General features: G+C 39.9%; 1 protein-coding gene across 1 annotated transcript in view; it reads right to left on the reverse strand.

The window, feature by feature from the left end:
* Window positions 1–4651, reverse strand: part of NEDD9 (neural precursor cell expressed, developmentally down-regulated 9) — a 55301-nt gene extending 50650 nt beyond the window's left edge. Inside the window, exon 1 of the mRNA XM_053468461.1 lies at window positions 4500–4651. Within this exon, the coding sequence (XP_053324436.1) occupies window positions 4500–4502 (3 nt within the window). The 5' untranslated portion in view covers window positions 4503–4651. The remainder of the gene's footprint in view (window positions 1–4499) is intronic.
* Between the last annotated feature and the right edge of the window lie 9179 nt (window positions 4652–13830).

Consider the following 13830-nt stretch of genomic DNA (forward strand, 5'->3'; position numbering starts at 1 on the left):
AGGTGCCAAATACTGTAGGTACGCCCCGGCTCCCAGGGTAAGGAGAGGCCCTAAAGAAGATCCCTGAGCCAAGTGTGCCATGCCTGGACCCATGTGTACTGTCCTGGGGAGGTTTCCAGAGCCTGGCTTAGCTGTGTCTGGCAGAAAGTGAGATGAGTTAGGCTGGTCAGTCTAGGCCAGAAAAGGATAACCAGAGAGAGCTCCAATGCTTAAGATCCCTAAAAGTGACACTTATGACCCTCATGCTAAAGGTCATAGCATATATAATTATTATTTCCAAATTTGTGGGGGTAAACTAAATGAGTGGATAAATACATAATAAATACATGAATAAAGACATAAAACACAAAAATACTCTGGTTCTTCTGGGAAAACTAAAGTAACCTAGGTCCTTAAGGGTTTAACTGTACAGAGTGAATATGGTAAGCCTAAACACCAGACTTTAGTGAAAAAAAACTCAAAAATGAAAATTCATACAATTACAGCTTTTTTCACATTGGCTGCTTATTCTCCCACCAAGTTCAAGAATGTGGCTTCCTGTTTCCTGTTTGATACATATGACATATACAATGAGAAACCAGTCTGAGGTTGATGTGTTAAAGGCTTACTGGGTTTCTTTAGTGTTCCATATCTCGATACATTATTACATTTCGGTTCCAGAACAAAGCTCGTTAAGCACATAACTTGGCATGTATGGTTTCCATCTGTGTGATATTACAAAGCTTAGGGGCAGTTAGGGGGTCTGTATCTCTTAAGAAAGCTTACATATGGCAAAAATCATTAGTTTATTAAATAAATTATTATAAAACTATAACTGAAAAAGACTGGCTACACATTACCTAAAATACCAATACAATAACTCCCAAATTACCCTTGAGTTGAATGAATACCATGCTTATTTCTGGGAAATCAACATTATTAACTAGAATCCTTCCCTGAAATAAATATTCCAGGTAAAGTTGAGCAAATTTAAACGGAGATGAAACATAACCCCAAATCAAAAAAGTACAGTCTCTATAAACGTAATATTACTCTTGCTCCTTGTCGTGACTCCATACAACCTTGGGTAACTGTGTCATTTCAAGTGATACACCTGCATGCACCTTCCGTCCTGATCAGGTACAGCAAAGCTATTCCCCCGTTTTCACATATCTCTCTAATATTAGCAATAACTAAAATCAAGAAAGGGAACCTAACTTTTTATGATACTGAAAGGGGCAGTAATGCCCTTTTTCTTTCTGAAGCATCAGTGAAGCTACATAGCATGGGGGGGGGGTTTAATATTACATATTTATTTTCAATTCTCCACGGTTATTGGTTTTTTTCCAAATGCTCGATGTTTAGTTGTCCAGTGGCATCTTTCCTTTTCGAGCATATTAACAGATAATTGCTATGAGATTAGATAATCTCTTTTCTTTCATCTAAATTATTTTGTCTTGTTATTTTTTAGTTAAATGTAATTGCTGTGGATAATGTATTTACAAGATATTATAAGCATGCAAAAGTAAACAAGGCAAATGGTTATACATAGCTTTGTGCACATTCTGGAAAGATCAGTTCAATAACCAGATGGCTTTTGGAACAAAATAATTTTATTTCCTATGGATACAAGATATGTCAGTGTAATGAGCCAGACACAAGAGAATCTGCTTTGTTTGGTGATTAAAATTGATCCACTCTTATGTATAACAAATGTACATTATTAACTATTTTTCTGGGCAGGGAATGCAGCGTCTCCTGATCCATCACAGGTAAGCCCAGCATGAAAGACTGAGGGAAAATAGGCCCCTTCTTTCACCTTACTTTTAACTCTTTGGAGCCCACAATAAAGGAAGTCCTTCAAGCTTAAGCCAGCAGTCATGTCCCTCCTCCTGATTGGCCCAAGTCCTTTCTCTGAGTACTGGAGAAGTGTTTAGCCACATTCGCTCCCTGCCCAATTCCTACCCACAAAAAGATGTCTAGGCCTAGTATAAGTATATATTTATGTTAGACTTGTACATTCATTGACTTGTTCGTCAATTTGTACACATTTGAACAAGGAGGGACCCTCAAAGAAACAAACGAGAAAAAAAGCAAAGGGCTCTAAATTTTCCTTTTAATTTCTTTGATTTTTGCATGCATCCTCATTCCCTCTCTCATTGCTTTTTTCAAATCAATCAAGGGAGAGGGTGTGCCCAGAAACTCCACCATTTTGCCGAAGTTCACCAGGAGGCCAGAATCCTGAAGACAGAGGTGCTTTTCAGGAAATCTGTCTTCATCATTTTGGCCTCTCTGTGGACTTCTGCAAACATCCATTGGAACACCCTCTCCCCATTGCTGCAATTGGGGGAGAGCATGTTTTTTTGCTCAAATTCACCAGAAGGCCATGCCCAGTTGTCCATGGAGAGAAATATTTTTTTTAATGATAATCACAATTACATAAGTCACTTTAAATATTTGTGACCTATGTTATAGTTTGTACAGAAATAAGGAGGGGGGTTAGATCTGAGTCACAAATGTGATATTTTATTGGAGTGAATCACAATGAATGATTGTTACAGAGTTAATAATAAACATTTAATATATGTGCCATAAAAGCCCCCTGTTGTGCAGTGGCTTGTAACCTTATGCAGTCCTTGGTGCCTGTTCCACTGAAGGAGTGTTCATGTAAATCACAGGATTTATGAATTCCCACAAAAGACTGATCCCCAGTACAAAAGACACAGCTATTAGAATTCCTTTTAAATGAGTTTAAATAGGCATTTGCTGTTTTAAGTCACAAAAGACACATGTAACAATACAAAGGATTGGGTAGTGACATTCAAGTTAAATTGAAAGATTTACTTTATGGTATAGGGTTCAGGAAAAGTCTTATTTAGTTTGGTGGTAAACATTATCAACTAAGTAATTTGTATAATAAAAACATAATGGCGGGTGGCATTAGAAGATTGCGGTGTAGTCCTTTATTAGTTTAAAGAATAAGAATGATTTACAAAAAGAGCCATATACAGGCACAAAAGGAATAGAAAGACAATGGTAACACTCTGCAATGCCTTGTAATGCTACATGATGTGGAAGAAGTGCCAACTTTAATGTGAAAAAAAAAATGAAAAACAAAAGTAAAAAGGGGTGCAATAGTTTATGTGACTACACATATTACTGAGCTAGCACTAGCAATTTATATTACCAGCATTAAAAAGCAAGAGACCTTTTTAAATTAGGTTTGTGTGGTTAACCAGAGTTCACGATTAACCTACTTTCTACTGCCAAATGCTGCTAAAGTTGATGACACCTTTTGGTCTCCAGCAGTGCAGAATATAATGATGCTCGGAATATAAGGAAAAAATAAATGTGATCTATTGTGCTTGCAAAAACGTTTACAAAGAACAAGAATAAAACATCCATTATAAAAATTAGACTGGCTTGATGTAACTTGTTTCAAGCAATTCACAAGTTACCAAAATAAAATACTTTAAATGCCCCAAATAAATAATTTATGAAAATATTAATTATATATTGCTTCCTGATTAGTTAGTTCTTATCTCCGACTAGGCATTCTAAAATAGTAGTTACAGGCAGCAACAGCAATCAATAATGCTTTTCTGAACAACTAACACAAAGGATACATATACAATATATTTCTTTTAGTTATAGTTTCAAACTTCATCAACAGAATGATATGAACTCATCTTTTATGACAAATATGTCAGAAGGTTTTGATGCTATTACAGAGGGAAGCTGCTAAGCTATTTGGTTGTTCCAAGAGTAAATGAAACATGAGTGAGCTTGAGGGAGCGGTTTGCTTGGGGAACAAAGTTTTTTTTATTACTTTGTGGTCAAATGGCAAATAAAAATATGCAGGTACTGCATGCTGGCAAGTGGGCAGCTTCATATACTTGTGATCAACTCTAAATACCTGGGCCACCAGAGCCCAGTTTGACTTTAACAGGAATAGTCAAGTATATACTAAATTCAGACATGCTAAAGTCTAATTTACATTGTTGATTTACTGAGATTCAAGTAACAAAGTTGCATGTTGCACGCATCTCTTTAACTATAATGGGAACTTTGTTTATGTAACAAATGTCCACATACAAAGCGTAATTTGTCCGTCATTTAACAACCCGTGGGATATGTACCCCACCGAGTACTTGAAGCCAGTGACTTCGGTATAAGGCTTGATTATTCTTAGGGCTGCATATATCAAAGCTTTGCTATTCTGGGTTTGGCTTACCCAGCAGAAACTTACAATTGGTTTCTATGGTGTTTGGTAAACATGGTACAAAACTGAAAAAAATATACATGTTATAGGGAATTTTGTTGGAAAAATACAAATATGATGGTAAGATATGATAGATATAAGTTGACTAGCCAACATGATCATACACCTTAAACAATAACATATTTGAATGCTAATTAAACATTACAATAGGGGGAACTCTGTTGTTTGTACAGCGGCTGTTCCAGTGTCAATGGTGTATTAAAATACCTATGTTTAGTGTGTTCATTCACTTTCTTACCATTGTTCACCTCTTCCTCTTTGGGTTAGGCAATGTAATGTTCACATCTGATACCAATCTCCATAGGAAATGCACCTTTGGGTTTTACGGCTTGTGATTCAAATCATTTGAGGCTTATTCCTTTTTAGCGCAGACTTTCCTTTCCTGGATTTCCTCTGACCATAACGTTTCCTTGCATGTTATATCCTGAAATCAAATTTCAATGACATCTGAATATGAAACAGTCTGGGTAGTGGATAATAAATGTACATGTCTGTCTGTCTATCCATCTATCCATACATCTATCTGTCTTGAGTCTTCAGGAGATATCTCTTCAACTTTGAGACAACTTTGTATTAAAAATGGTGCTTTGGTATTTATAGATACCCAAGATGCTCCAGATTGCCCAATTTTAGTCGAATACCTAATTCCTTCTTTAGTGTGTTGACTGGCCATTTGCTGAGGTGCAAAAAATATAACAATTTTACTTAACCCTACATTAAGACAACAGAAGAAAGTGAATTGAAGTAGCCTTGGCTTGAATTCACACAGAGGAAATACCAAGCCTATCTGATGTATAAGGAATGTTTATTAGCTCTTAGCATGCCTTTTATTATATAAATAAGAAATTGTTACGTGCAAGCTCTGTTTTTCCTTCAGCTTGTTTAAGCTGACATCTGCCTTAGAGATGCTAAAGTTAACCTAATATTCATATATAATATTTTTTTACATTCAAATAGCTATTAGGCAGTATACCTAACATTAATGAATGTAATGTGTGTGTAAGTGCAAGTAATGTAATCCTCTGATACCTTGTCTCTTTGTTCACAGATTTAATTATTCCCATGGCTGTCACATTCCTGAAAGTAGTATTGCAAAATATTTTTTTTAAAATTTAAGTTTTGGAGTGGTTTCCCCTGTTTTTGAGCCTATGACAAATCACCCAAACTAATGGCCAACTAATGTTTTAGAAATATGGAATTGATGTTAGGTGACAGAGCATATATATATTTTTTAAATGGGTGAAGAATAACTCCACAATTTCAGCCTTTTTAAAATATGTATTTATACAGCTAAATTACTATGACTTCAGTTACCTGTGTATACTATTTTGATTTTCACACTTCATTTTGCGCACCTTGTAATTCAATGTATGACCCACAATTTACCCTTTATTGACTAACAAAGTTGTGATTACCTCTTCACTTCTCCTGAGGAAGTCAAAGGCGAAACAAGTTGAGAAACAAGAGATTTGATTGTTTTAAAGATTTTTATCCGGACTACTTTGGACGTTTGTGGACTTTGTGACATTCAGGCTTATGTGCACAGAGACTGTTACTGTGCCATACACAACTGTAAGGCATTCTGATCCTTTACACCATTTAACCAGAGATATCACACCATTGCAGTCTGTTTGCCTTTTAGATTTTAATAAAGATATTAAACAGAATTTTATATTGAATCGTCGGATGGGCTCGATATTTTCAATTAGTTTGTGAGTGGATTTTACGCTTTACACAGTTCTACCTAGTTTTTTTGCATTATTGCGCTATTATTATTATTATTATTATTATTTTTCCCCCTTTTTATGTTCTGCACCCCAACTGTTTGTGGATTGATCCAATAGGAGAAAGAATTTGGATGATGGTCATATAGCAAACATAGAGAAAGATGTAGATTCACATATGTCTATATAAATACAAAATGGCAAATAAAAAATAAAACTGTATAGTCATGATGTTTGAACACAATTTAACTGCAGCGCCATTCATTCCTCACTGTTGATTCATTCTTGAAAATTCCTTTAGGCATATGACTGTTTAGCTAAATGGCAAATTAATTAAATAATCAATAGTTAAATGGATTTTATTATCCTTTTTCAAAACCAGGCATAAGGTGGATAATTGATTTATAGCCTGACATCAAGGACAATATAGGCTATTCTGACAAAGGGGAATTCCTACAGAGAAATGCATATATTTATTTGAGCATTAAGTTGTCTGCTCAATACCATTTTTTTTCTCCAATAAAGACATATATTCAGGCTGCCACTGCCATGTGATATTTTGGGTGACATTCAGAGCCACACTGTGCATATTGTTTATGGAAAACTAAAGAAGTCCTGCTTATCTTTTCCACATAGACCTTCGCTAGTCAGAGGGTCCCTATAAGGAAGACTGAGGCATTGTTTTGTTTAGCACAAATCTGCATCAAATAGTGTGTGCTTATCATGTAGAGTGTGCTGAGATAACAGACCTACTGTATAAGAAACCTATAATAAATAAGTAGAATACCGCATTATTTGTTTATTCAAATGGAAAACAATGTAAGCTTTTAAAAGCTGGCTTATAATATATATGTCTTATACTAATAGTTCCCCTGTAACAGAGGAGAAGAGATGTTACAATGACACAAGGTTGGCTCAGGATCATTACCTTAAATGCCTCTCTGCTATGGTTGGTTATTTAGAACTAATGGAATTTAAACAGAGCACATTTCCAGACCATGACCCGTATATGAGATCTTCACACCCAACAGAAGAATCATGGGGGTTATTTTCCAAACATACTTTCACACTAGATAGCTAATAAGCTTAGTGCTCCTTTCAGAGCAAACACAAGGTTTATTTGGATTTACAATTTTTTTTTTGTGCGACTAGATAAAGGTAAATATTTCATTAACACACTGGCTATATGCCAACAATGCAGCGTTAAACAACTATATAGAGACACTGTTAAACTGATTTGATGCAAATTGTCCTATGGCCCGTAGATTGGTAGTTAAAGTAAATCTGTCACTTTCCCCAAATAGTACATTTTACAGTTCAGTAACTATATATTAAAAGCACCTATGTAATAGTGTTACAAATGAATGTAATAGTAACATTTGTAATACTTTAGTTTATATTTTATGTAAATTTCATGATCTAACACTTTAAATCATATGTTCTTATATGTATTAAATGTAATGCGACGTGGACCCATGCTGCAGGACCTGTTCAGAATAGTAGTCAGAAGTGTCAGGCCAGTAAGGGTCTACAAAAGGAGGTTAGTCTCTGCTCTTCTTTGGAATCCAGATGAAGAAGAGGAAACAGGTCAGATGGAATGTGATGCCTAAGAGACTACGGAACATCTTGAAGAATAACTGGCAGTGGTGGGCGGTGAAGTGCAGAGAATGACCAGCACAGAGGGTACTGGTCTTTGGATGACAGAAGAATGTTTCAGAGGGTAGCTGGTAAGAAGAAACCTCCAGTGGAGTCCTCAATTCACAGAGAGCTGACTGACCCGATAGCACAGTGACGGAATTACCTAGGTCAGAAGTGGAGATGTACTTCAGACACAGTGCTAGTTGAGGATGGATTGGCAGACGGTCAGATGAAGACAGGAGCAAGCCAAGGTCAGGACTGGAGACGGTCAGGTGAGGTTAGGAGCAAGCCGAGATCAGAAGTGGAGATGGTCAGATGAGGCCAGGAGTAAGATGAGGCCAGGACTGGGGATGGTTAGACGAGGTCAGGAGCAAACCAAGATCAGGACTGAAGATGGTCAGACAAGGCCAGGAGCAAAGTGAGGTCAAACATGGAGCAAACTGTAAAAGACACACTATCACAGGTAGTGCACTGAAGTTCTCAGAGTGTTTAAACAGGGTTCCAATACAAAAACACCATCCTCTGGGATGAAATTGAGATGAGGAACGCAATTGATGCCTGTCCCTTTAAGAAATAACTGTACGGGCACACATGCCTGTGATCAGAATCCCAGGCGGCCATGTTGGAGGACCGACGTGCGAATGGTCGGTGTTGAGGGGCACGGAGAGGCTGCCCGGCAGTGGGAGAGACTCAAGAAATACGGGTTGTTACATTAGAAGCCCATCTGGGAGCAGTCATTTTAAATTCCCCTTCTCAACATCCCAAGTTGGCACAGCTCTCCATAGTTTCCTTCTGCGCAGCACTTTCTTTTAAAGTGGAGTGCCGGGATATGATGTCATATCTGACACCCAGAAATAAGGGAAGTAAGTCATTGTTGATGGTAGGCAGGCCCGGACTGGCCATCGGGCACAGCGGGCATTTGCCCGGTGGGCTGGGCCACGGCAGGGCCGCATTGACCCCTACCCTACCTACCGGGGCCGGGAAATCCCCACCAAGGCCGGCCTTACGGGTCTGCGGCCGCACAGGGTTTACATTAAAACATCGGGTTTTTTTTTACTTTATTTAACATCCTCCATGTTAAATAAAGTTTTTTTTAACTTTATTTAACATGGAGGATGTTAAGTAAAGTTGAAAAAAAACCCCGATGTTTTAATTTAAACCCTGTGCGGCCGCAGACCCCTAAGGCCGGCCCTGGTGGGGGCTTCCCGGCCCCTTAGAGCAGGACCGGCCTTTGGGGTGTGCGACCGCACAGGCCGTCACACTCTAGGGGGCGGGGGGCGGTCCGCACCGGGTGCCGCTCATCAGGGTGTGCCAACTTGCGGCACCCGGCACCCGGCACCCGGCACCCCTCAACCCGGCTTAAAATCACTCAAGGGAGCCGGAGGTCTGTTAAAGACCTCCGATACCGCTCCCTTGTGATCTGCACGGCAACAGCTGCTGTGCGCCGGGATCTGACAACAAACCCCGGCGCACAGCAGCTGTTGCCCTCTGAACCGGAAGAAGACAGAGAAGACAGAAGAACTGAAGAAGAGGAGCGAAGAGGAGGAAAAGGAGCTGTAAGGAGAAAAGAGGAAAGGTAGGAAAATATTCAGTGAGAGTGGATTAGTATATATGTGTGGATTGGTATATATGTGTGGATTGGTATATATGTGTGGATTGGTATATATGTGTGGATTGGTGTATGTGTGGATTGGTATATATGTGGGGATTGGTATATATGTGTGGATTGGTATATATGTGTGAATTGGTATACGTGTGGATTGGTATGTGTGTGGATTGGTATATGTGTGTGGATTGGTATAGGTGTGGATTGGTATAGGTGTGGATTGGTATACGTGTGGATTGGTATACGTGTGGATTGGTATATATGTGTGGATTGGTATATATGTGTGGATTGGTAAGTGTGTGAGAGTGGTGGGTGTTATGCTGTACCATTTCCAATGTCTTTTTCATGATCTAATTATGCTCTAAAAGTACATCATAACTCCCATCACTCTATACTGTTCCATACAGTGGCAGAGCTGGGAGGCAGAGGCCTTGCACCCCCACCGCAGGACTCCTGAAAGGTAAGTGAACTTCAAAGAGGGAGAGGGTAGATAGTTAGGAGGGGGTAGATAGGGAAAAGGGCGTGAGACGGGGGAAAAAGGGTAGATAGGGAGAAGGGAGTGAGAAGGGGTAGATAGGGGAGAAGGGAGTGAGAAGGGGTAGATGGGCAGAAGGGAGTGGGAAGGGGTAGATAGGGCAATCATACTCCTATCATGCCAAGTCTGCGAGTACATCCTGGAATCTGGGTATGCCTGGGCATGATAGGAATGTGATTGCTGTTAACAATCATATATATATATATACATATAATATTGTTTTTTAATTGTTTTGTCCTATTTTGGTGTGTTACTTACTTTAAATAAAAGTGTTAGATTTTTTTATGGTGTGGGGAGGTCATATTCGGTTTCGGACAGGTAAATGCTGCATTTTCGGTTTCAGTCCAGATTCGTTTCGGTGCATCCCTACTACTAAGCCAGACAATGAAGTGGTAGGCCTACACCACATCAATGTTTGGCGTAGTATATAGTGATTGGTGTTATGCTGCACTATTGTCAATGTCTGGCTCAATGTATAGTGATAGGGATTACGCTTTACCACTGTCAATGTGTGCCTCAGTATATAGTGATAGGTGTTATGCTGTACCACCGTCATTGTCTGCCTCAGTATATAGTGGTAGGTGTTATGCTGTACCACCGTCAATTTCTGCCTCAGTATATAGTGATAAGTATTATGCTGTACCACTGTCAATGTCTGCCTCAGTATATAATGATAACAGTGAGAAGAGGCAGAGGTGGTAGATAGTGATACAGGGGAATAGATAGTGAGAAAGGGGAGTTTTGTTACAAGTTTTTATTCCTTTCTTTTTTTGGGATGGGGGGCACCAGAGGAGTAGTCCGCACAGGGCGCCAGAACACCTAAGGCCGGCTCTGCCTTAGAGTGGCGGACCCGGTTGCAGTTGCGGCGGGCTTAAGGGGCTCTGCCTTAATGCGGCCATATTTTAAGGTACTAGCCTGGAGCTGCAGCTCCATCAGCCCCTAAGTCAATCCTGCCCTGCCACAGGCGCGGTCGCAGTTGCTGCTTGCTCTGGCAACAAGGTAAGTAGGGTGAGGGAGGGGGCTGCAGTGAGAAGGGGCAGAGGGGGGTTAGGTAGTGAGAAAGGGGGAGAGGGGATAGATAGAGGCGGTACATATTGATAAGTGGGGAAGGGGGTTACATAGTGAAAAGGGGGAACATAGTGAGAAGGGGCAGATAAGATGATGAGAGGGGGTATTGTGAATGCGTATGAGAATGAATGAATAAATGTGTGGATGAATTGTGTGAATGCGTATGACAATTAATGAATTCATGTGTGGATGAATTGCTTGAATGATTTGTGAGACTGCATTAATGAATGTGTTAATGATTTGTGTGAATGATTAAATGCAAAGATGGTACATGAAGGGTGGGCTTTAACAATAAATAAATAAATAAATAAATATGGGCTGCTCAGGCTTAAATGCCCGGGCCTATTTTTTGTCCCAGTCCGGGCCTGATGGTAGGTCTGCATTGACGCCTTGATAAAGCCACATAGCCTGCATGGAAAACTGCATATGGGAAATTTACAGAAACACAGGGAAGGACTGGCACCCTCTGGCCAGGGGCAGCAAGTAAATGAGCCCTGTCACACACATTACACAGGCACCTTGCCTGCAGCCTGTGCAAGCTGCTGTGTTTTTAGACCCGAGTTCTGTAACATCATCTTACATGACCCAACTGCAGTCCTGCCCCGATGAGTATGGCAGCCCAAATTTGACTGGTCCTGTTTCAAGAGTTGGACCAGTCCGGAGGACAATTGTCCCCCAGGCAAGCCCACCCCTGTAGAAATATCTACCACAAAGCCACTGCTGCCTACCTCTGGAACAAATCCAACAGAGTATATATGTTTTGTCAAGCATTTTGTCCAAATGCATTTTAGCCTAAACAATTACATTTGGTATATCATGTAGATTCATCATGCACAAAAATACAGACAGATTAAAAATGCTCCATCAAGATTATTTTCATTTTTCTGTTTGACCTCTGAATGAACTGAGTTGATAGGAAAATTGTTTTTCTTTATTCATGGTCATGTTTGAGTAAGTGGTAATATCATTACTTGTTTCCGCCTATGGGAACTACAATCAGTTCAATAATGCTTCCTTTGTACAAATTGACTGTAAATAAATCTGGATTAAGCACAGAGATGTGTGATATTTTCATATAAATCTTTTGCAAAAATTTAGGTTTCTAAGGGTTATTGTATAGCATCTGATCTATCTAACCAATATAAGACTTTCTTCACCAAAACATGTATATATATATACCCAATGGGTGATATACGTCTTCCTCATCCTGAGGTCCTCTACCAGAGGCCTGGGAGTCTGAGGGCTCTGCGCAGTATGCACAGTGCCTTAGCACTGCACTCTTCTAGACAGAGTGTTCTGATGTTGTTCCTGGAATCTGTTGGAGACACTCTCCTAGTTTAGTCACAGCCACTGGGACCACTTCACTCTCCACATCTTCTCTAATTCTTCTTTCAGGCCCTGTACTTCTCTAACTTTTTATACTGCTTCTTCCTGATGTTGCTGTTACTTAGCTCCGATACATCTATCACCACCGCTGTCTTTTGGTCCTTGTCTATTACCACAATGTCAGGTTAAATGACCAGTACCTTAGCACTGCTATTCTCCACAACCTTCTGTGAAATCTCCCATTTGGACTTGGGAGGGTTTAGCCCATACTCTGCGCAGATGTTCTGTATACAATACCAGCTACTTGGTTGTGCTGTTCAGTGTACGCTGTTCCTGCAAGCACCTTACAAACCGCTACTATGTGTTTGACTGTCTCGGAAGCCTGGCTGGTGCAGTAGATGCCTGCCTCTATGGATCTGGTGCTTAGATGCCTGCTGTTGTGCTGCCATTATCAGTGCCTGAGTGTGCTGTCTTTGAGCTCAGCCCCGCCCAGCCACTGGTAGGATTTCCCAATATCAGTAGAATTTCCCAATGCCAGCCACATTGTCGATGGTACATCCAATACAGGGTCTTGGCTTGCCATGGTACTTCCTCTACTTGATCTTCCTTCTATGTCTGTTGCTGGTTCAGGCACTTTCTCTTGTCTTGTACATGCATGGTTTGTTCCATTATCCCACGTGTCATCAGATTGCCCTGGTTCCTCAACATCTAACATGGACCTTGTTAATCCTTGTTAATCAGAGCCGACGTGACTCTTTCCTATTTCATGGTATATCTCATAAAAAAACCCCAACATTTCAGGATGATGTTTTATTTTAGCATTCATGTGAATGGCTGTTTTCTAAGTGACTTCAATGGAAGTGCCACTGACCATGTGCAAGAGCTTGCATACTGGTTTCAGTAGAAGCAATTGAGAATTAGTTGAATGAGACAGAAGTCTAATTTTACGAGTCCTGTTCTAATTAGCATTAAGCAAAATTAATCGAGGCACTTGCAAAATTGACTCAAATATGCATTAAGAATACGATATTCAATTTGGGGGGGGGTAGAATGCTCTTTAAAGTTTTTTGTATTGACTATTAGTACAAAGATGTTTCCTTTGTCATTTGTATGGTAACCATGGCTTTAGGCACAATGACATATGGGTATGTAGTATGACGAAGAAGTATGTATTGACTGTTGCTGGTACTTCTGGGTGTTTGGGCGACCAGGAGAGCCAGCTTCTGCTGCAGTTGACGAGTGTTGTCTTTGACATTACCAGGGCTAGCTTTTTTCATTCATCAAGTGGCTAGACTGATGATTTGTATGGATTGATCAAAGTAGCTTTTGTATGGTTGGGTGAGAAGTTATTGAGAGATAATTGATAAGCTATGTTAGTATTGCCTCAGTTTTCCACATACCCCCAGCTTCCCTAAGGCAAAAAAGCCCACTACTGTTAAAATCAAACATCTACAGTACAGCTCAATTAAACCAGGCAGTTTTAATAAAGTTAGTTATGCCAGAATTTTTTGTGTCAGTTCCATATTAAGTTGAAAACAAAAAGGACAAGGTCAGAGGACAGTAGTGAAAACTGGTAAGGTCATATATTTGCTACCAGCTTCTATCAGCACCTGCTGAAAAAATGTGAGCTTTGGTCGCAAATCTTTCAGCTGTTTTGCGGGAAGTGCTAGTC

The sequence above is a fragment of the Spea bombifrons genome, chromosome 5 (genome assembly GCF_027358695.1).
Source record: "Spea bombifrons isolate aSpeBom1 chromosome 5, aSpeBom1.2.pri, whole genome shotgun sequence".
NCBI lineage: Eukaryota > Metazoa > Chordata > Amphibia > Anura > Pelobatidae > Spea > Spea bombifrons.